Source organism: Phoenix dactylifera, chromosome 2 (genome assembly GCF_009389715.1).
Source record: "Phoenix dactylifera cultivar Barhee BC4 chromosome 2, palm_55x_up_171113_PBpolish2nd_filt_p, whole genome shotgun sequence".
Classification (NCBI taxonomy): domain Eukaryota; kingdom Viridiplantae; phylum Streptophyta; class Magnoliopsida; order Arecales; family Arecaceae; genus Phoenix; species Phoenix dactylifera.
In genome coordinates, this window is record NC_052393.1 from 9,971,460 (window position 1) to 9,995,839 (window position 24,380).

General features: G+C 37.6%; 1 protein-coding gene across 3 annotated transcripts in view; it reads left to right on the forward strand.

The window, feature by feature from the left end:
* Positions 1 to 24,380, forward strand: part of LOC103705124 (chaperone protein dnaJ 13) — a 30,586-nt gene that overhangs the window by 2,758 nt on the left and 3,448 nt on the right. For 2 of the 3 annotated variants that reach the window (XR_603742.4, XM_008788740.4), the window contains exons 3-10: positions 4,224 to 4,421; positions 4,558 to 4,672; positions 6,447 to 6,533; positions 10,679 to 10,767; positions 13,060 to 13,144; positions 14,761 to 14,814; positions 16,611 to 16,691; positions 18,881 to 18,958. Coding sequence is in view for 1 of the 3 variants with exons in the window: in XM_008788740.4 (XP_008786962.2) it covers positions 4,224 to 4,421; positions 4,558 to 4,672; positions 6,447 to 6,533; positions 10,679 to 10,767; positions 13,060 to 13,144; positions 14,761 to 14,814; positions 16,611 to 16,691; positions 18,881 to 18,958 (787 nt within the window). In the remaining 2 variants the exon portion in view is untranslated. The remainder of the gene's footprint in view (positions 1 to 4,223; positions 4,422 to 4,557; positions 4,673 to 6,446; positions 6,534 to 10,678; positions 10,768 to 13,059; positions 13,145 to 14,760; positions 14,815 to 16,610; positions 16,692 to 18,880; positions 18,959 to 24,380) is intronic. The other variant, XR_005509213.1, reaches the window with a different exon arrangement.

The window sequence follows — 24,380 nt, forward strand, 5'->3', positions numbered from 1 at the left end:
CTATATGTTTAAATTTATAGCTGATGTGGGATTACAAGCCAGTATTAGAAAGTATTGCTTATTAGCATATATAATCAGTACCCTGTACTGGAAAGTTCCTTTATTAGCATATTTAACTATTGACAAGCTTTATGAATTGTTTTCTGCTCTTACTCAAATGATTAGATTTCACAAAAACTGTCTAATTTTCTATTTTTTGAAACCCAATGGCAATCTATAACCATGGAATGTCTGAGCATGTTTGCATAGAAAAGTTGATTTCACTTTTGTTAATTTGCTTATTTGAGAAAATATTATTTTCTTGCATAGCAAAATTTATTTTCTGATTCTAAAACTTTTAATTTCTATATATTTCCATTTTGTATATATATTGCATCATGTGATGCAGTTTGCTTGATTACTGGCTTATAATTTTAGTGGCACAATTATTCTTTGATGCTAGGAGGGTACTTAATTTCTTACGAGAACATCTTAGTTTGCAATCATCACAGAACTTGGATTTGAGGGTGATAAAAGCAGTTAGTTGTTTAGTGAGAATGCACGCTAGATGACTAGCGACTTAAAAAAGGTGGGCCATTGCACGAGGCTCTTGCCACCATGGGGTTTGGGAAGAATCAAATATATGCAGCCTTTCCTTTGCACGCGGAGCGGCTGTTCCCATGTTTTGAATTCTTGACACCCATGTCATAATGGAGCAACCTTACCTTTGCACCAAGGTTCACCCTCGTTAGATGATTGGAGACTATGCTCCATTAATACAAAATAACTATATTTATAATTCTTTCTATTGGTTTCTATTCAAGGCCTAAGGGGTATAAAACAAAGCGTTATCAGTCAAGGTTTTAGATTCCGTGGGATGGGGGTGTCCCAGTTTCTCCATGGAACGAGACGCCCTGCTGTCTTGCTCCATCTCAGCGGCTGTCTCAGTCATGCATCCTGATAGATATCCTTCGTTTATCTCCCCTTCTTCTTTTCTTTTCTTTTCTTCTTTCTTTCTTTCCTTTCTTTCTTTCTTTATTTTTTTCCTACCATCCTTTCCTTTTGTTTTTATTTCTTTTTCTTATCCCTTCCTTTATTTCTTTTTTACTTTTTTCCTCTTCTGTTTTCTTTCTTCCTTCCTACCTTTTGTTCTTGTCTTCACCCTTCCTTCCTTTCTTTGCTTTTCTTCTTCTTCTTCTTCTTCTTTTCTTTCAATTTTTCTTATTCTTCATCTTTTCTTCCTTTCATGCTTTCTTCTTTCTTCCTCTCTCCCCATATGGATGGGTTTTGGAGTCCTAACCCCGTCTTGGTCCCATTTTCTCATAGAAATGGGACAGCCAGGATGCCCCTAGTCCCGTCGGGACTTAAAACTTTGCTACCAGTTTCAGTTTCATTCCTATCACTACATTCTAGTATTTTTTTTTTAGCATCTTTAGACAGAAGGCATGATATATTTTCATTCTCATTCTTCTTTTTGTTAGCCTTTGATTTGCAAAAGAGGGTGAGATATTAAATGCCTGTAAAAAAAATTATGTGAGGAGTGGTACTACCAATATTATATGAATCAAACAAAGATGGTATAATATGGGGCCAAGGAGCCATGCATGCTTGTGTAGGTCTACCATGTGGCCTAAAGTAAAGCTTTAGTTTTCCCAACCTGTGACAGTGACTTGTTTAGGGTTGGACTCCTGCTTTCCTATATCACCAAGGGCCCTGCTTTTCTTCTTCCATCCCATCACTCCTTTCATCTCTTGCTTAAGCACTGCTATTCACTATTGGACCTTCAATGTTTGTTTTCCCATTCTTTTCTATGACACTCTTCTTCTTTGACTATTCCTTAAACTTTGCTTATGTGAATCCTTCATTAAGTGGGCTTTGAAGTGATCTACTCTCCAACGTCTTCACATTATTTGCTTCTTATCACATTAGGTTCTTTGAGTGGGTTACCTTGAATGCATTTTGCTTTGTTTGTCTCATCAAAATTCAATCTTGATATACTTTCTAATCATTAATTGTCTTTATTTTGGTGAGAAATATTTAAAAATATATTAATCTTTATTGAGTTTATTTTGGACATGGTAAATTATGCACAAGATTTTGAGGAAGAAGGTTTGAATACATGGTCAATCCCCCTCCCGAAGTCATTCTATTAGGAAGAAAGCTTGCAGCTCGTGTCAAGTTGCCAAGGGAGGTGTGATTTGAATTCATGAGGGAAAAAGAGTGTGGCCATGGATTGGTGTTTTAATTGCATGTCTCTCCACAAATACTCTTTTGTTCCCTCCACCACCTCATTCGTCCCTTACAATGGCCATCACTATTACTGCCTTGCTTTCCGCCTTTTTCATTGAGAAGCTCTACATTCTTGTGATAGAGAACAATATCTTGACTGCGAAATTAATCCAAAGGAGTATGATGGTGCTAGAGTGAATGAAGGGTGACAAAAGGATAGAGAATAGGAACACAAGGCCTCGGTGAAGTAGAAAGGAAACCACTCGAAAAATCAGTTGCAATTACCTATTTGAAAGAGCGAAGATGTTAGCCGTGAAGCATTCTCTAAAGCCATATGTTGGACCTTCAAACTGTTAGGGTTCAAATAGGATGGGTTGACCTTGGTCCAAAAAATATGGGGCTTCAGGCTAGGCCTAGGCCCAAAAGATTTTTCAGGATCTAGCCCCAGCCTTAACTCGAGCCTGAACCCACGGATTCGCCTTAAACTCGAGTCTTGCTGAAGAGAGAGGGGGGGGAGGGCATTGAGAGGGGAGGGGAAGAAAGGGAGATGATCAAAGAGAGGGGAGAGAGGGCACTACAGGATTTTTTAAGGTCTTGAGCATCGGGTTGTAGTCGGGTTGGCTTCGAGGTGGGCCAAGGTTAGATCTGAATCGAGCCCAAGACCTAGTCGGGCCATGGCTTTTAGGGCCCAAGTGCGCCCTAGACCTTTTTAGACCTGGCCTGAAGCTCGATCTAAAGTTGGCGCGGGCCCATTTCCAGCCTTATACATTACGTAGGTCTCTTCTACTTACATGCATGTATAGTTATCTTTCACGTACACTTGCATGTAGGTCAAGCATGCTTTGGGCTTTATTAGATATGACTTTTTGAATGTTCAGCCTACTATTTAACAGTCATATGATGCTTAAAACGACCTATTTAAACAAAATATATGGCTGCTTTGTCTATTTAACTACTTAATTGATTCTGTATCAATATATATGAAAATCTTAATAGGCATAATATTTTTCCTTAATCTGATGATTAAAACGTAATATGCCATAATTGCATACATATTTTCTCACATAAATTTGCCCAGTTCTTAGCAATTAGATCCTCTACCTAGGATGCCTCGCTTGCCAAGATATCACACCCACAACTGCTTCATAAGTGCTTCTTTTGAAATTCTTAAGCACTCTAGTTTCTGGTTGCCGCAATGCACGACTTGACTTGCTCTTGCATGCATTCTGAAGTCATGTAGCTTAACTCCAATCAGGGTCTTGAAGGTTATCTTGCCCATTTTGCAGTTTGGAGGTATATCTTGTCTTGATTGGTCTAAGAAAATTAAACCCAAATCCATGTATTTGGGATTAAAGAGCTAAACACATTTTCACCACGGTTGGATATCGAAGACTAAGTACAATTAAGTTTGATTGGGCTCAAAGAGTTAATCCTTCATTGATTTAAGTTGGCTAAGCTTGTAGGCTTGAACCCTTAAGTAGGAGGTGGGGCAGATTTGGGTGCAGGTGCTTGGAAGTAGATCTCCCAAAACAGATTTATGATAGGATGCACTTAGGAAGCAGGAGTGACATTCTTGAGTGATTTTGGAGTGGGCATGACACGTTAAAAGTTTCCTGCTATGAAGACCAATTTCAGCTTAACTCGAGTTAGACCAAGCACCTAGCCTTAAATGTTACTGCCTTTGTAAAATACCTACCTGATCAGTAGCAGATCTATGACATGGATTTGTTAGTTTCCATTATTGTAAGTGCTGAAAAAATTCTATATCATCAACGTCATAACGATACTCCTCTGCCTTCTTTCACCAAGGAAGCATTATGCTAGATACATTATATCATGACTTTCTTGTTTGTACAAGACAAATATCCACTATGGTCATAGTGCTTGTACAAGACTAACATCCAATTGCTTCCCTGCCTTTAATGTGTTTGTACAAGACAAATATCCACTATGGTCAGTCATTCTATATGTCTACTGTCTTCTAGCCATCTCCTAAAGTTTGATTTTCATGACAGAATGGCAATGGTTAGTGAGGTTCAGTCACAGGTATCCAAGCGCAACACTGTTGTCATTGCTGGGAACTTGGGAGTCACTGATAATGCTGGAGCTGGTGCTGCAACAGCTTTGCTGCGGCACCAGGTGTCCCCAGTTGCTTCAATAGAGTTCATGGCAACAGCTGGTCTACGGTCTCTTATTGGCGTACAAACGTCTCGGTAGGGATTTATTTTTCTAAGTTCTCTCTCTCATTCCCACAGTTACATCATCTGTACAATCTATTTTGGGTTTTTCTTTTACGACTGCAGTAAGTGCATACAAATAATTTGAATTTTATCATGCTGCATTTGTCAGTCACATTTCACTTCACTCAACAGCGACTGCTGGGTTAACAATTTCTTTGAGAGATGGATCAGTCAATCTTTCAAACACCTGGACACGACATCTATCAGAAGCAACTGTTGGAAACGTATGCATTGAATTATTTATTTATCTTATTGTTTTCACATTCCTTTTGCATCTCTTTTGATTTTGCTTTTGCTATGCTAACATTCTGGCCTATGATCAGATGCTATTTCTGATTTGATTTGGACTCAACTTGAACCCTATTTGAATACAATTTTTTAGAATCTTACAACCAAGAACTTTGCAAAAATGGACTTACTCCAACAAATCCTACCTGCTTCTGATATTGTACATAAACAGGTTCAATTCAAAAATCATAACCCTGGCAACTCATCCCTCTCTCTTTTATCAAGATCTGATCCTGAACCACTCTAATGAGCAAGGTGGTCATATGTATGACCAAATCCTTAACCCTGAAACCTAATTGAATTGGTTATGTCCCTAACTGCACCTATACTCAATTTGTCTTGGACCTTACCATCAAATTAGCATCAATATATTGTAGCACATATTGATTTGCCCTTGTTAAAGGAGTTGGTGCTATTTCTTACAAATCAAGAATTGGAGGAGATACAGCCGATCTTTGATTAACAAGGAAAGGAAAGTGTTTTACTGTAACTTTCCTTAGTGACATCTCGGTCCATGAGCAGAACGAATGATTTCAAACTCAGCTGGGTGAATGGCAGAATTGACTGGAAGGAGTTGGCATGTGGGAGGGACTTCAATATCTTTCAAAGGCATATACAGAAATAAAGGAAAAAAAGCTCTTTTAACAGGAGTTTGTTTGACTTATGTAGCTTGTTAAGACATAAAGCTTCTTGATGTGCCTCATTGAAGAGTTTCATGAATTCCAAGTCTAAAAGGTGAGTATGTGAAAATTGGAATTGGGCTGCCTTCATTTGGGTGATTACGAAAGAAGTGTCTATATCATATTAAGTAGTCTCAAAATTCAAGACTTAAAACATGGTCTTTGGGGGTTTATAAAAATCTCATGTGTTTTGTATACTAAGTGACAATATGGAAATGTAACTAGAGGAGGGGTTGAGGGCTACAAAAGAGTTTGAGGAGTGTATTGGTTGGTTTGAAAGAAAGAATTTAAGACAAAACTTGATGGTGTTATGCCCTGAGGATGGTTACTGTTGAGGTAAATTGTTGGGTGTATAGAGAAAGCCAGTACAGGTCCTGATGGTGAGCCAGGAAAGTTGGCAGTCTTTAGCATCTTGTTGATGTTCCTGATTTTCAGATTTTTGCCTTAGCCACGGTAAATGCACCCACTCTTCATATTAATGGGCTTCAGTCCTGCTGTTTAGCAGCCAAAGAACACATTGTTTAAAACCCAACTCAAAACTTCAGAAGTATGTAAAGTAGATCAATACTTCAAATAAATCTTTGAAGGATGTGAAGGCTATTCAAAGGAGTAGATGAATCATGCTCATTTTCTTTCCCAAACGCAGTAACTAACACATACTGTTTAATATATCTTGTATGAATTATTTCTCAGAGACCTGAGGGTTTGGCCATTCTTTTATTGTCGTTTTGTTTTAATGATGATGTAGAGGTTTTACCAGGAAACAGCTTCTAGTGAATAGAAATTCGACGCATCCATATGAAAAGACATTGGTGGGGATTCACATGTAATACCTTGGTTTACCATCTGGTCTGGCACTGATTTGAGTCATTTGACCATCACTTTTAAAGAGTTATCTGATTGTGTTCCTCTTTATGTTTTTGCGGTTTCAACTTGTCTTGTATAACAAGCATAATCATCCATGTATATTTTCTTTACTTTTATGAAGGCTGGATGAATTTATATGTTTCTTGACCCATGTTTTCTTCAGATACAACTTGTTTTAGGAACAGAATCAAGTATCGCTGTTGGATGGCAAAAGCGAGATGAAAAAACTTCTGCTGCTGGAGAAGTAAAGGTATATTGTAGTAGCATCCTTGTGACATTTTGTATTTATCTTTCTCATGGATGTAATAAGCCTTGCCAGCTAGGTCTATTCTGTATTTTAGGCATATTGAAGTAGTTATCTTTTTACTTTTTGAGGAATTTATCATTTACTTGGGTTTATCTCACTTTGTTAATAATCAATCTAATAATCATTGATTATGCCATACTGCGTTCTGCATGTTGCTTGCCTCTTCTGCTTCATTATTTTGCTGTGCAGCTCTTGTTTTTGGGATTGATAAAGGAATTAAGGCGTGCAGGTGATGTGTGGTTAAGGACCATTTGGTTTCATGGAAAAAGGTTTATTTGATCTTAAAGCAATTTTTTTCCTCTGAAAGTCTTTAGGTTTGGCACATAAAGTTGGACCCATATTTTTTTAGGGAGCCATGGATAGTGAAGTAGGTTGCATAGGGCATAAATTGAAAGCTCATATGTCTATTTTGATATTTTTTTTAAAAAATTTTGCTTCTGTTTCTCTTTTTTAAATGTTATGTCTCAGCACAACTAGCTGTAAATCTGCTTGGGCATCTACAAAGGAACTCTTTTTTCACAAGAAAAGGGAGTGCCAGGTTTGACTATCCTTGAAACTCTAAACATGGACCTTTTGGTTTAGTTTTGTTTATGAAATTTAAGTCAGTATTAAGGTCTTGAAAAAACTGAATAAATAGAATGTAACCGTTTTCTTTTTTAGTCCTTGTGGGATCAGTCAGAACTCCGTCCTGCTCTTTATTCTTCTCTGTTTCAGCTTTGGTTTAGAACCATTTTTAATGGTCATGTCGATCAGATCCCAATACCCACTTATTTACTCCCTAGTACTCGTCACTTAAGTGCTATTCTTTTTCCTGACACATGTAAAACACTCTTCTTTGCAAAACTTTCATTATCATTTTTCAGCAACTGCCACTTATATCGATTTCCTTTACAACTTCTTAGCAACTACTTCACAGGTTAATCTTTTGTATGTTTATAGTCTCTAATGACCTATTCAAGTAATACTTACTGGTCTTCCTAACAGTTTTCCCATCATTTAGTCTTAGGGTGTTAGTTTTATTAGTGAATGTTGCATCATTTCCTTTGAAGTCAGATATTGTAGCTTGTGTGATTGTAGTATTTGAGAAAAAGGATGGCTTGGAAACAGGTGGCGCCTTTTTTGATGTCCTTGAGGAAAGTTTTGATCCACAATAAAATTCTATGGATCAAGGGGATGGAGAAAAATACTATCATAGTAGGACAATCAAGATAATGTCAATGACTCTTGTGATGACAATGTTAGTGGCAATTAGCTCTGTGATTTTTTTCCCCAGGACTACCTTAGGGCTGAAAATAAGTAGATTTCACATGACTTCTGGACATGCTGGTAAATGTTACATGCTTTATTGCAATATGCTTGCATATCTCCAACAGCACTTGCTCCATATATGTTGGCTTTCCTAAATGGAAATGTTAGGAATTTGTTTCCAATAACGTTATCGTATCCTAAATTGGACGAGAATGTTTTTAATGTTAAATACATCACAACTTGGTTTATCTTCCCTATTTTATTCTTAGGCTGAATGTGGATGATGATAATGTGCATATATGCCCGCCTTGTGGATGATGTATTTTAATCATGTGCTCATTAAGATAAACTTAATGTTGCCTTCTTTTTATGTCTTAGTAGGTTTGCAGTTCTTAACATCCCACCTCATAGTTACTCACTTGAAATCTCATTTTCATTCTTGCTTCTTCCAACAAAAGTTTCAACATAGTAAGAATGCTAGAGAGCTGAAGTATCCAGAAATTCATGTCTCAAAGATGATATACTCAACTAAGCTAAGCCTTAATCCCAAACTAGTTGGGGTTTGCTACATGAATCCTTTTCTTCCATTTTTCTCTGTTTAGGCCATACTTTTTGAAAGATGTAACAATATCAAGTCGTTCCTTACTACTTCATCTAGCATGATTTTCGGTCTACCTCTACCACTCTTTTGTTCTACATGTATCAAATCACTCCATAATGGTACATCTCTCAGCCTATATTGTACATGTCCAAATCATCTAAGTCATTTTCTCTCAATTTGTCTTTAATTGGTGCTGCATTTACCTTGCTTCAAAAATGATATATATGCTCTAATTTAAAATTAAAGCTTGCATGTCCATATGAAAGTCATTTGCCCTAGTGGTGTTGAACATTCAAAACTAGCTATTTTATGACAGTGAGGCTGTGATTGAGTTCGTTCATAAGCTATATCTAAAATATTACGCTTTTATGGACATTGATGCCCATATGAGGAGACTTCATATTGCCGTAAGAAGAAAGATGAAAATCATTCACTAAAAATAGGAAAATGATAGGTAATAGTTAGTCTTATATCCAAAGTTTGAAATAAAACAACAATGGGCTTTTCCTCAATTCAAAATGACCTTACATAATGCTGCCTGAACTTGGCCTGAAAAAATATCAGGCTTCAAGCAGGGCCTAGGCTCGAAAATTCTCTTCAAGCTCTAGCCTAAGCCCGAGTCCAAACTTGAAGCCCAAAGGGCTCGATTTGAACTGAGCCCAACTGACCTAAGAAGTCAAGTATCTCAACCGTCGAGGGGAAGGGTAGGGGGGAGAAAGAGAAGAGGAGAGAAGAGAGCTCACATTAGCCATCTGTTCATTGCCCACAACTACAATCCTTATGCGAACCCTAGAGCCAATTTTGATTCTCTCTTAACCCTAGATCTCGATTTTGATTCTAATTGCCTACGTCGTGGATCCCCAACCCCCAGTCCCCTAATCAGCTTCTATGGCCTCCCACTAGGTGCTCTCCCCCTCTCCTCCCCCATGCTCTCTATCCCCTCTTGCACCTCTTCCTCACCAGCTTCTTCTACTTCCATAGCATCGAATATGATATTGCTGCTACCTTACCCAACTCACCATCCCTGCTGCAGATCACTACATCATCGGTGCCATCGGCGCCATTGGCAAGATAAGGAAGAGGAGATAAAGAGATGGAAATTTTGGCATAGGGAATGGACAAGAGAAAGGAAGACTATGTGGGGCTCTTAGACAAGTGAGGGCGTTGCTTGGGCCCATGTCCAACCCTACCTACATACATCATTAATCTCATCCCCTGGCAATAGAACTATGACTGATGCGTTGGATGGGTCAATTTTTGGAGAAATCTCATATGCTCTCTCACAAGAATTTTCCTTGTCCTATTTAGTTAGTCTCCCCATCCACCCACCCACCCCTCACACTTCTGCTCTTTCCTTCTCAGAACATTCTCTCTCTCTCTCTTCCCCCCCTCCTTCCCCTCCCCATCGGGCACCCTATGAGTGCACGTGTTCCCCATTTGAAGTAATATTCTTCTATCTCTTATCTGCTTCTCTTTCACATCTTATACAGAATGTTTTCTGACCCTCTTATGCTTATCTTTTACATAAAATGAAATAAGATCTGATTAATCATCTGGTTTGAACTGAAATTGGAACCCATTATAGCCTGAACTTTACATGGAGCATTATTTTCTTCATTTTTCATATCTCAGAAAATCTAATGTAGCAACTATCATTGATAAATAGAAATTTGATTTGCTCTCTTAAGCGCTTTAGAGGAAGTGATGAGCCATTTGCATTTAAATGCAAGCATGATTGTTCTAGTGCGTAGCTGAACCTTGAAGTTTTTCTATCAGCACTGGAAAAACTACAAGGTCATTCTGTTTACTAGGACTGCACTGTTATTGGATTAGCCACTTTCTCTTAAACTTGTATGAGGTTGTAATCTCTTGATTTCCTTTTCTTGATCTCAGCAATCTTTTTAAAGTGCTTCATTACATTGACCTGGTCATTCATGCTTTTTATGCTTATTTCTTTGTTGATCCTTGTCATCTTTTTCATGTGATAGAGATCCATGGTCACTTAGGACTTTCCTACTGAAAAATATCAGTTTGATGCTGATACAATCTTACATATCTTCTCTGATCAAAACATGTTTACATTTTCTTGGTCTTTATCCTGTATTTGTTGCTCTTATGACGAATTATCATGAAACCTTCAGCATTTATTCTTTTTATACTAATTTTTGCTGGTCCATCTTGAGCTTTGGTGAGTTCATGTCATTGATTCAGTATTTGATGGACTTTCTCTGTCTTGCAGTTTGGGACGAGTTTTTTTGGCACATCAGGCCATTATACTTATCATTTTTCTTCCAAGTCTCATGGCAGAGTTGCTTGTAGGATTGGAAGGTATATGAATTTTTCTGATGCAGTTTAAATTAGATTTTCCTGACCAATTGTATGCTGTCCTATCTGTTATAACAAGATGCCTGTTTTATTATATAACAACATGGCTTTCTACTCTTCTTTTCTCTCCTACATCATATGCTCCTAGCCTCACGAGTTATACTGAAGTTCAATATGATTTAGCTGTTTCAAGTGTATAAAGTGTCAATTTGTGCTTCTTAGTCAATTCACTTCAACATTTCAAAAACTTTTATTGTTTACAAACTTATGACACTACAAATCCTCTCAGCTATCTGTTGCTACTTCTAATAACATTTTGTAAACAAACAAGCTATAACATAGTAACCACTACATGCTAATGTCAAAATAACATTGTGAAAGAAAGTAATTTCTATGATGTAATTTGTAGACAATTTTATTATTTTTCAAATAAGTAATAAATGCTCTGCTTGAAAGTCTCAATGATTAATGCATTACAGATGGTTGGTACTCTCCTACTTTTTAATTCCCATGTAAAAACTGAACGAATAGCCAACAGAGTGTATCTATTCAGAATGGGACTGTTGATTATATAATATTGACATGACTAGTTGAAACTCTGTGGCCCTAAAATGACCCGACCTGCCAGCAGGTTGAGTTTGCTGTACTTGTGCTTGACCCATGTGATTGATGGGTTGGATTAGGTGATTTATGTCAGGTTGGTAACTATTGTCTATTTCTTCTTCCATCAAGCTACATGTGTATGTAAAATGACCCATGTATGTATGTATGAATTGATGTATGTATGTATGGATGGTTGGATGGGTGCATGCATATATGTATGTATGCATGTATGGACTATGCTTCTCTTGGAGGATGATGGTATCTATCCCTTTCGAGTCCAAAATCAATAATGGGGCATTTAAATTGAAGATCCCTATTGCTGCTCATGATCTATACTACTAAAAATGTGTTGAAACCAATTATCACTTATTTTGGTGTTCTCTAGCCTATGCATCATGCAGAGACAAAAATGGATGGTTTTCATTGTACTAGCATGCTAAAATATATGATAAAACATTTAAGTTGAGAATCCATCTTATTGATCATGCTCTACACATTTTAAACATATATAGACGGAAAATCAATAGATTTAATGCTTAGATCATAGCAAAACAATTTCTCATATCATTTTAACCGATCATTTTTGCACTCACTTGATGTATAGGTTAGAGAATATGAAAAGATGATGTGGATCTTTAATTTGGATGTCTCTTTGTTGATTTTAGACTCGAGATGGGTAGAAACTTGTCCTCTCGAGAAGCACAGAGCCCATCTTTTATATATATATATATATATATATATATATATATATATATATATATATATATATATATATATATATATATATATATATATAAGACCAACATTTGAAACCTGAGATTTACTTGGTAGTCAGCTACAGCCGTACCTGGAATCTTGTAAAACTATGAGGTACAGTTTCCTCACATCCTCAGGGATGCTCGAAACCAATGTTCAGCTTTAAAAGTCATATTGGATATGTGTAGGACTTAAATATATGCCTTGTTTTGAATCCTGTTCTCTGTGATAGGATGATAAGGTGATCTTGTCACTCAAATTCTGATTTTTGTCTAACCTTGCGAGTGGAGATCCATCTTCATGTAGTACATAGGCCACCCTCTGCTGGTCCTGCATAACATGTACATGCCATTGTATGTCACAAGTTATATTAGATGAAGTTTGTTTGTGAATATTGGCATTCTAGTCAGCGATATCCTCCTAAATCTTCATCATTGTTTTATGAATTCATTTACTTAATATATTATTTTTTTTTGACTGTTTTCTATTTTTGTAAATTATTTGCAGCACATGCTTAAATTTCATTTTCCTTAGTTTCCTTTCATCGTTAAAAAGGCTTATTGACTCCTTTAAGTAAAATCATTCCACTTAGTAGAAGAGGTTTAATGGATGAATCTTGCTAAGAATTATTAAGTTTATAGAACTTAAGAAAATGTCTTGCCAACATTAGATACATATGAAGAACTCTGATGAGCCTATCAAATTCACAGTATTATTTTTCCTTGATTGTAGAGAAACCAAGCTTCAATTCATTTCCAGAAGTATCAAATTATTGTGCTTGTTGATCTTTACGTACATTTTCATATTAAAAGACATGCTGCTAAACTATATCTATTTTTTTCCACTACATCATATTATCAAGGAGGGACTCTTTGCTGATTGAATAATAGTATGTAATGATATTTTGGTTCTTCATGTGTTAAATTGGACTTGCAGCACTGCTCTTGACTTTGAAATTGGGGGTGGAAGACGCATATCTGATTTTAGTACTGTACGGATGCTCTACAACATAGGCATTCAGGTGATTGAATTTTTGCATGCAATTACTTTTCTTTTTTCTTGTTTGTTTTGATGCTTCAGCCTACCAGTTACTCAGTTTTTTTCTGTCTTTATATGTCACGGATCATGTTTTGTGTTACTGAATTTGCATATCTAAGCAAGTTTTTGCATGCAATTACCTTTCTTTTATTCTTATTTGGTTTGATGCTTCAGCCTACCAGTTACTCTGTTTTTTTTTTTTCTTTCTTTATATGTCATGGATCATGTTTTGTGTTTCTGAATTTGCATATCTAAGCAAGTTGTTACATCACATGTATGGCAACTGAAATATGCATGTATAAAACATTATAATTGGAATGTTCTTCATACATTACGTGTAGACACTTAGCTCATGGATTCTTTTCGTTTATTACATTTGCGTAAGTCAGAAGAATGCATTCCTGGACCTTTGGGTGAATCCTGGGAACAACTGTAACATCCAACAGGTTTTTTGTAATTGCTGTTATAAATATCTCATTGACACATGGAAAATATCTATCTTCCATGATAGTTCTATGCTTCTCACTTCATGGCTAAAAGCTAGCCTTATTATAGATCAATTATTTATCAAGAACATCCTCGTCCAAAGGTATCTCATACTTTATATTTTGTCCAGACACCTTGTTCTTTATCTGTTTGCCTTTATCCATGTGTCTTACATCCAGAGCTTACACCATAGACTAGTTGATATCTTCCGAGTCAATTCCACATTAAGTCAAGAATCATAGCATGCATTTGGATGCTTATTTTTTTATCGCCTCTTAATAACATGGCACTCCATGTCCTTCCCAAATTGTAACATTTTCTCACAGCGCTGTAAAATATGATGAAGCATGGGATGTCTGTGCTGTAAGTTTTCAAGTATTTTGATCTACGTAATTGAATTTTTAGCAGCACAGGTTATTGTTGGTAAAAAAAAAAAAAAAAAGTCTTGTGAACTTATTGCCTCTCTTGTATGTCAGTATGTACTATAAAGTCTTTATAGCTTAATTTACGAATTCTTCCTTTTCGCCCTTCACTAAATCTCATCTGCAAGGCCTAAGGAAATTTTCGCTTCCTATCAGAAATCTCTATTTCCACCTAAATCCCATGACAAAGTGTTAGGCAATGGCTAGGGATCCTAGAAATGGTTATGGCACTACAATCTCAATGAAAAACGTGTGAGAATGGCAAGTATAGATGCTATTTACCATCATTCTTCGTAATTTTTTCCAGGAAAAGTAAATGCATGACAAATTTAAGGTCATAATTCAATTTTTATTCGATCCATTCGTGGAGGATATGGTGTTGAATTTTGTCTTCTGCCTCAGCTGTTGGTAGATGCATCAAATCAGCATTTCAGCAAGTTAGAGCCACAAACAATAGAGGATCAATATAAAATTCAGGACTGATTTTATATCTCTCATTTAACTGTTTTGTTTTAGTCAAATTGTTTTGGATTCTGGACTATAAACTATTTAGTTAACTGTTGATTGAGTTTGGTGCAACAGTCATCATGTATCTTCATTTCAGTAAGAAAAATCTTATTTTGCCAAGAACTGGATGGAGATGTCCACTGTTCCATCTGTTTTAAGTGTATTTGTTATAAATTTTCTGTAGGGAATCTCTTGGAGGTTTGAGTTACATCGTGGGGGCCAAAAGCTAATAATTCCAGTAAGTTGAGCTTTATCTATTCTCTGCAGATATCTACCTATCTGTCACATTTTTGCATTCTTTTGTTTGCTTGGTACGGTATGAAACTAAAGTGTGATTTGTGTCTGTATGGTAATATATGTATTTACAGAAAGTAACATACACATGTGGCACCATGATCTAAAGCACTAATACTTGTACATGAACTGGATCGGAGCTGTACCAGCACATGGTACACCTGCTGGTGCTGGCATAGCAGAAATGACATGTTGTACCATGTTGGGGTACTGTGTAGTACCCAGGGGCATAACAGTATCAATAGCTTACCTATATGGTATGGTATGGGATTGTATGACCAGTGCAGACTGTTACTTCAGTCCATGCCAATGCCTGTAGAGCTTTCTAAAAGTATCAAAGAAATAAACATTCCTTTGTCTTTTAGTTGCTATCTTCGGCCCTGTATCTCATATACTTCAACTAAATAGCACAAGGTTTGTTGCTTGAATTTATTTTATTCCTTTCGAGGACTTGGAAATTCATGCTAACTACCTAAAAAAAATTTCATCTTCCAAACGCTATTAGTTGGTCTGGCACCTGCCTGCTTAAGTAGAGATCATGTGTTGGATTCCACATTATGTGGTTCTGTGGTATTCTCAAATACCTATTTTGGAAATGGGGGAATGGATGTGTTTTATGTTGTGATCAAGGCATGCAGCAGGTGCATGAACAGTCTTGGATGCAAAACTGCTGGGATTCACAGAGAGACACAAATAGGTAGCATGGTCAAGAGCAATTTGTGGACAAAAATTGGTAGCATGGTCAAGAGCAATTTGTGGGTTGATCAAGTCCTGTGGGTTGTCACTTACGCTAACTGCTAGGCTATAGGGCTGAAAGGGTGCTGGCTTAGCTGCCTTGTACAATCTGAGTAGGACTTAATCACCTAAAGAAAAATAAAGCATTAGATCTTATAGACTAGTTTTCTGATGCTGATATATTAAGGACTTATTAAAAATGTCGCAAACTTAACTAGCTGACATCTCCTGGAACAAGTTATTAGCCAATGTCCATACATTTTTGTAGTGACATGAAGAAAATGTGCCCCTTCTAGGTAAGTCGACTAATGTCACAATTAACAATTATTATATAGGTTTCAACTTTATTACTCATCTGGATGCCTGCTGCATGATTATAATCATATAAGGAAAAGCAGTTCCAGAGAAAGTGATGAATGCCTAACAATTGCTCAAGTAATCTAGGGGTTTCTATCATGTGGTTTAAGGATGTTTATGATTCTGAAGTTTGACGAAGTTATGGAACAGCTGAAGGAAAATACCCAAAATGAAAATGTTCCTTGCTGTGACAAGTGAGAGCACCCATAGTTGGACCATGTTATTAACCGCTAAACAGTAAAAACTAAAAAGAAATAATATCTATATCATCTACTTACATAGTATATGTATTTAGATTCTTGATACATGTCAGGTCTCTTCCTCCAGTCAAAAAACTTATGTAACTCAGCATAAGCACAAGGCCTTATGGCACATACAAGAATATTATCTAATTGAATATAGTTCACCATGTGCAAATTTTTGAGATTCTGGCCTAGTTCATGTTTATTAGAATGCTTTTTTTTTCTTGATTTATATTGATTCTGTGTGACTTTGTATGTTAGATGTCCTGAATGTTTGGGATCTGGAGAACTTTTTTATCGTAGTTCAGATTGTGACACACCTTGATAGTTCAAATAGTTTCTAAATTTTCTATAATCTGTGCCTTATCAGTGTTTCACATATTTATCATCAGTTAAATACATACAGGTCTTGCTTTCCAGACAGCTGAACTCGTTAGTTGCAACCAGCACGCTGATAATACCTTCATCACTTTATTTTCTTCTGAAGGTTCTATATCTTTCTCACATGGCTTTTCATACTGTTTATTGCCTTCCACAATTTTATGCTCCCTTTCGCTCATAGCACGTTAGAAGATAAAAGTTCGGACAATATTTGGAGGGTAGTGTTGATTGTAGCATGTTAAGATGTTCCTTTGCTCCTAACTGTTTGGAGCTCTGTAGCATTGCTTTTAAATATTTAGCACTTTTTTCACATCAATGTTCTCAAACACGGAAATGTTCTGTTTCTGATTACGAGACATCAGTTAAGTAGGTCAAGCCAATGATAGATAAGTCATGTGAATCTTTAAGAGTTGACATCGGAATGCTGACCTATTGATTAGGTTTGGTTGCTTGGAGTGGGATTCATGTTCTAAAACCCCCCACATGACCTAACATGGCAAACCGATAAGCGTTGAACTTGATCTAGTGTAAATTAAGGTATTTGACTCAAAAATCCAACCCAAACCTGACAATCAGCTTTATGTCATCATTTTTGGTCATAGTTTTTAAGGGTTAGGTTTTTGGCTCAATGTAGGCAGTGGTTGCAACAAGAGACTGGGAAATTGGTGGGACTGCAAACTGGGATGGGATGGCAGAGTGTGTGATGGCTGGGTGGTAGAAGAAGGCTGATGGAAGGTGATGATTGGGATGGCAGAGTGGGGAGAAAGGGAGGGGGGGGGGGGTTTAGGTGAGGGCTAGAATAGCCCCTACAGAAGGGATGGCCAGTAAGGGTTGGGATGGGCTGGAGAGTTAGAGGGCAAGGACGGTGCATCATTGGGATGGGGGGGACGGATGAAGTGGTAGGCAGCTGGTTGGCTAGGAAGAAAATGAGACAGGGAAAGGGTAAGGAAGAGAGGGTGAGAGAACTCTTCCCCAACTAGAGGTGCCTTGGCAATGATCTACCACCTTTCTCCAACCCCTCCACCCCTACTGTTGGTGAGCCTGCTTGGGTACCCCTTTGTGCTAGTGTCACTAACTCCATGTTGGTGCTTCTCCTTGTTGGATCCATGCTTTTCCTGATGTTGATGGGCCACATTGACGAAGGCTGGCCCCATAGTTGTGCCCTTTATTGCTAATGCTACATTACACTCCAGACTCCTTTGATCTGGCCAAGTGAACTTTAAAAACAGAGAGGCAGTGGGCTAAAGTTGACTAGGTGAGCTAGACTTACATTTTAATTTATATTTATTATAAATAAATTATGAACTAATATATATTATACAATTTATATGATATCTATATGTGAGTATATTGACACTGGGTTCGGTTGATTTAAATCTGGCCTCCCCAATTAAGCATCGTGTAATTGTATTTGGTCAAAATTGGGGTAGCTAGATCAAGAAGTCAACCTAATTACAACTTAATCAGGTTGGTTTTAGGCCAATTATTGACAACACTAATTTTCATGCTTATGTAGTTATGTGAGATGAGAGGTGACATTAGCTTCTAAGACAACATGCATCGCACTCATTTAAATTTCTCGGTTATCTCAAGGTTGGTATAATATAATAGTGAGAATGTGTTGCAATACCTATGTACTTTCTCATGCAGTATTAATGTTCGACAAGTACATTGTATTCTAGTGGATGACATTTGCATTGACTACAATGCTGTAAAAAAGTAGACCTGTTAGACCATTACAAGGAGATTATTAGATCTCAAATCTGTTTTTTTTATTGATCTTTTTTCTTTTTATTGCTTCTAGTTACAATACATCAAAAATGCATTCCTATTGTTTATTTAAACGTTCCAGTTGAAAGAATGGGCAGATAGGCTCTTAAAATTAGTCAAAGGCATCATCTTTTTTTTTTTTTCTGGGTAAGCTAGGTGTCACCCCTTTTTTACTAGCCATAATGAACAACTATTCATATAACAAACTATTTGAAAGTTCTTTCCATAGTGTGAGTGCACAATTATGTCAAGCAAATGTTCTAGCTGTTCTGCTGTTCAGTGGTAGTAGCTGGCTCTAGAAAGCTGGATATCTCCTGTAATTTTGACTACTTATTTTCTCTGAGATTCTTTAATATCTATGTGTGTGTGTGCGCGCATGGGCATAGAACTGTCATCCTTTGATTTCTGTGTGCGCGTGCATGAGCAATAAAGCTAATACTTCATAGTAACTTTTGTACTAGATGCATGTATTTTACCATAACCTTTAGCAAGGATGTAATTGTTGTTCTAACAACATTCTTGCAGACGTATATTGTGAAACCTTACTATCGTAGACGGGAGCGATGGAAGGCACTTGAGAAGATGGAGAAGTCATCAGTTCAGGTAGTTAAGAGGATCAATAAATTTTGTGTTGTTATTTTTTTTCTTGTTTCTTACATATTGTCAGAATCATGGTCTACCGTACCGCCCCATGCCATCCGGTACAGGCATACCATACCATACATGGAGGAAACTAGTACGAAACTTAATTTTAAGTCGGTACAAGCCCCGTACCGAGACGCACCGCCCTATATCGAGGTGTACCGACTTGTATTGAGGCATACCAGATAAAAATTAAGAAAAATTATTAGAGAGCTATTTCGATAAGGGGTATACCGTATCGGTACTGAGATTGTGGACCTTGGTCATAATGTAGAACTTAATCGAGTTACTATATGATTCATGCATGAAGATAAATGGACCAACTTGGAGTAGAAGCATCGATTAAACATGACATCCAACAAGCTTGTAGAATATCATTTTTATTACACTTTATTGATGCCTATAATGTACTAAATCCATATCTGCTAAGATTTTGCAGTCTTGGGTATTATTTCTAGATGTTATTATTAGATATAATTGAATGATATGCAATAATAATAACTTATATTGTAAACTCTAGGTAACCTGTAGTAAGTAATAATATTCCTCTGTTTGATGAAGTCATAAGTTTATAGTCCAAAACATATTTTATTTTGAATGATATGCTTCGGGTCTGTTAGCTATTTCAAGTTTTGCAAGACCTCTCTCATGATTTACATTGTTAAATCTTAGGTTCTTTTCTTCATACTATAATTCAAACTCAGGAGCAATTCTTATCATGGCCTTCAAAATATTGTCGCACGTGTATAATTATTTGTTATCCTATACAACATCTTTTGTATTGAAAAGTCAAAAGAGATGACCAATGCAAGGTCAGCTGTCAAAACATGGACCATTAAAGCTAGTTTGAGTACTTTTCTCTTGCACAGAGAAATCTAGTTAAAATCCAACATTCTTGTGTTTAGATTGATTATTGGGTTGCAGGGATTCAAAGAACACAAACTTTATGATATCCCTTTACTCTGATCCAAATTTTTAAGCACATAATGTCAACTAGCAGCTAGTTTGCTAGATTCTAGTGATTGACTGATTTGGTTGTTGAAGGCATGCTAATGTTCATCGTGATTTCGAGATTCAAACAATTGATTGTTTTGTGGAGGAGTCCTCAATCTTGGATAATGTGTCCATCATCATTTCAAGTGCTGACTTATGCCAACTGGCATGCATCATGCCGGGACAGTACTGTGAAGGAATCGTGCAGGCATGTGTTTAGTCACAATGGATTATTTGCGGGAAAGATCTTGGGTATATGTACACGACTAAGAAATCCAAATAATACCTTCTTGGCTAGCCTTTTTTGGTGGGGTTTTGGGTTGTAACAAATGGCATCAGAGCCAAGTTTCGATCTTGGGACTAGTGGGCTATGGGACAACCATTCAGGACCTCATCCAAAAAGGATAGTCGGAAGATATTACTCGGGTTCCTTGATCTAGTATAAGTACCCAAGATCTACCAATTGCATAGCTGATGTTAGACTAAACACACCCGCATGAATCCTCACATATTTTTTTCATTTAAACTCTAGCATCCTTGTCAGGCTAAGGGTTCAAATCTACTCAAATCTACTTATATGTACTACGGATCCAATCAAAAACACCACGATTAGCTCTTAGCCCAAATAGACTCGTATGCAATGTCCTCTAGTCCACATAGTCCATGAGTTGGGTTTGCTCTGATACTATTTGTAACAATCCATAACCTCATCCAAAAAGGCTGCTCGTCAGAAGATATTATTAGATTTTTTGACCCTATATAAGTATCCAAGATCTACCTAATGCATAGTCGACATAGGATTAAACACGTCCGCAAAGATCCTCACATAATTTCTCCATTTAAGTTCCGATATCCTTGCCAGGTAAAAGGTCTAAATCCATGCAAATCCATTCATAAGTACCATGAAGCCAATCACAGATACCACGATCTGTTGTGGTCAACTTTAATGGATTCGTGCCACAATGTCCCTTAGTCCACATGGGCCATGGTCCGAGTTCTCTTTGATACTATTTATAACGACTTAGGACCTCACCCAAAAAGGTTAGCTGAAAGATATTATTTGAATTTTTTAGTTCTTTATAAGTACCCAAGATCTTCCTATATAAGTACCTAAGATCTTTCAACTATGGGACTAAACACATATCTATACGATCCTCACATACCCTCCCATTTAAGCCATGATGTCCTTGCCAAGCTAAAAGTCTAAATCTATTCAAATCCAATTACAAACACAACGATCAATTTCTGGTCAACCCAAATAGACCCGTACTACGGTGCTCCTTAGTGCACAGGTTATGCGCCGAGTCCGCTCTGATATCATGTCACAATCCAGGATTTCATCCAAAAAGTTAGTCAGAAGATATTATTTGAGTTCATTGGTCTTGTATAAGTATCCAAGATCTACCCAATGCATAACTAATGTGGGACTAAACATGCCCGCATGGATCTCCTCCTATTTTAGTTCTACCATCCTCGTCAAGCTAAGGGTCCAAATCTATTCAAATCCAAACACGAACACCATGTTTAGCCCGTGTTGTAGTATCGACAAGTTCATATGGGCCATGGATCGGGTTTGCTCTAATACTATTTGTCAACAAAAGGCTAGTCGAAAGGTATTATTTAGATTTCTTGATCCGATACAAATACCCAGGATCTATCCATTGTATAGCCCGATATGGGACTAAACATGCACCCGCATTGATTCTTACATCCTCGTTTAAGCTCTAGTATTCTTGTCAGGCTAAGGGTCCAAATCTATTTAAATCCAGTCATCGGTACCACAAATCTAATCACAAACTCTATGATCAGCTCGCGGTCAGCCAAAAAATAGACCTGTGCTGCAGTGTCCCCTAGTTAATATAGGTCATAGGCTGGGTTCTCTCTGGTACCATTTGCAACAATCCAGAACCTTACCCAAAAGTTATTATTTGGATTCTTTGGCTCTATATAAGTACCAAAGATCTACATGGTGCATAGCCGATATAAAACTAAACATATGTCCGTAAAGGTCCTTACATACTCCTTCCATTTAAATTCTGGCGTTATTACCAGCTTAAGGGTATAAATTCATGCAAATCTTCTACAAGTATTACAAATCTAATCACATGCACCACGATTTGCTCGCAGTCAACCCTAATGCGCCCATGTCGCAGTGTCCCCTAATCCACATAGGCCATGGGTTGGGTCTGCTCTGATAGCATTTGTAACGATTCAAGACCTCACCCAAAAAGGCTAGTCGAAAGGTATTATTTGGATGTCTTGGTCCTATATATATACTCAAGATCTACCCAATGTATAGCTGATGAAGGTCTTATATGTGTAAGGGCCCATGCGGGCGTGTATTTAGTCCCACATCAGCTATGCATTGGGTACTTATACAGAACCAAGGAACCCAAATATATATTTTTCGGCTACCTTTTTTGGAAGAAGTTCTAGGTCGTTACAAGTGGTATCAGAGCGGACTCAGCCTGTGGCCTATATAGACTAGGGGATACTGCAGCGCGGGTCCATTGGGACTGACCATTGGCCGATTGTAGTGCTTGTGATTAAATTGGAACGGATTTAGACCCTTAGACTGACGAGGACGCCGGGGCTTAAATGGAGGCAGGAGGGGTGGGGGGTTTGTGAGGGCCTATGCGAGTGTGTGTTTGACAAACCAAGTACTTTTTGGTAACCAGTACCGTGCTGAAAGAACTTTAAAATCCTTTTTATTCATTCATTGTTTGTTTGTTGTTAGGCCAAATCATTATGTCCTAACAACATTTGAATCTTGGAGTTAATTTTTGTTTATTATTTGTCGATCTACATGGAGGTTATATGGACTTGTTCTAGGACTAACATGTCGTTACAGACAGGGTCCACACATTCAAACTTTTTACTAATGCTCGTTCAAAGTCATGCAATTAATAAACAGATGATGAATATAACATAATTTTAGTCACAACTTCAGTTTCGAGGAACGATTGCGCTATGATAAAGATTCAAAATCTGAAAAAAGTCCAAAGCCTCATCAAAAGTTTGAAAAGTTGGTATGATGTGTGAAAATAAGTATTGGAGAGGCAAGATGATCCGAACAAGGGAGGTAGACATGTAGCTTTTGTCCTGATCGTGAAGCAAGAAGGAGAGAGAGAGAGAGCCGTTTGAAGAACAGTGGGTTTTTCTTTTAATGGGGAGACCCCTCACATATCCCGTGGCTCTCCCTGTTGCAGGGACTATTCCCCTCCCCTCTGGTTAACACTCCCGTCTCACTTCAAAAAAGAACTCCCCATCGTGAGACTCGGGCCATCACGTTGAGGCACCAGCTCCCCACGTCCCACGTCCCACGTCCCACGTCCATGCGACGGCCCCCGTGCATGACGTGGGATGGCTTGGAGAAAGGTTTCTTCCCCGCGTTCCACGTATTCGCAAAGGAGCCCATCCTTGCAACGGAACCCGTGCATGATGCGGGATGGCTCAGAAAAGAGGTTTCTTCCTCCCGCTTGTTGTGGCTCCCTGCGTCCCACGTATTCGCAACGCCCATTCGCTCAATGAAACTCGTGCATGATGCGGGATGGCTCAGAGAGGTTTGTCATGCATGGAACTCGGGCACATCAAGCTTCCCCCCACTCGTCGCGCATGGGACTCAACACGTCTCCCACTCATCGTGAGTGGCACGTCTCCCGCTTGTCGTGTGTGGCACGTCGAGCTTCCTCTTGCATGGAACTCGGGCTCGTCGAGCCCTATCTAACCGAGACGCTTAACTGAGAGCTCCCGAGTGCTGGAGATCGTCCTGGATCACAAGAACAATAAGTTGTAAACAAAAAACAATTCTGCCAGGTGCAGTCTATCATTACTAGTTTGTAATTCATAAAAGTTTCTTGAATTGGTTGTGAATAAATCATGGGATACATGCATAACCTGTAAATGATGTAATAATTCTTGATCAATTTGTTTATCGAGGATATTTTGGAGGATCGTACTGCTAAGCAAAAAATTAAGAACAACTCATTTTTTTCAGCAATGTAGAATTGTTACATTGATTTAAAGATCGTTTTTTGACCACAGGTAGGGGTTCATATATGCAAATTCTGTTGATAATACTTATTCAGGCTCATGCAGTGAATAAATGAATGATAAAAAAAATATGGACATTGTGCTATTCTGAAATATATAGTTGTAGCATGTCTACCATGCTATGCCCCACCAACAATTAGTAATTGTAATGAAAGATAATAATTGCTGGGTTGATTCTTTTCGGCATACTTTCCTTTATAGTTTCCTGATATTGTAGCTCTATATGTTATCTCAGATTAAATAAATAAATAAACAAATTGTTATGCAAGTTCTTTGTGTTTACTCATATTCCTTTACAGAATAGTTAAATCTGTAGTCTCTCTTATGCCTCCATTGT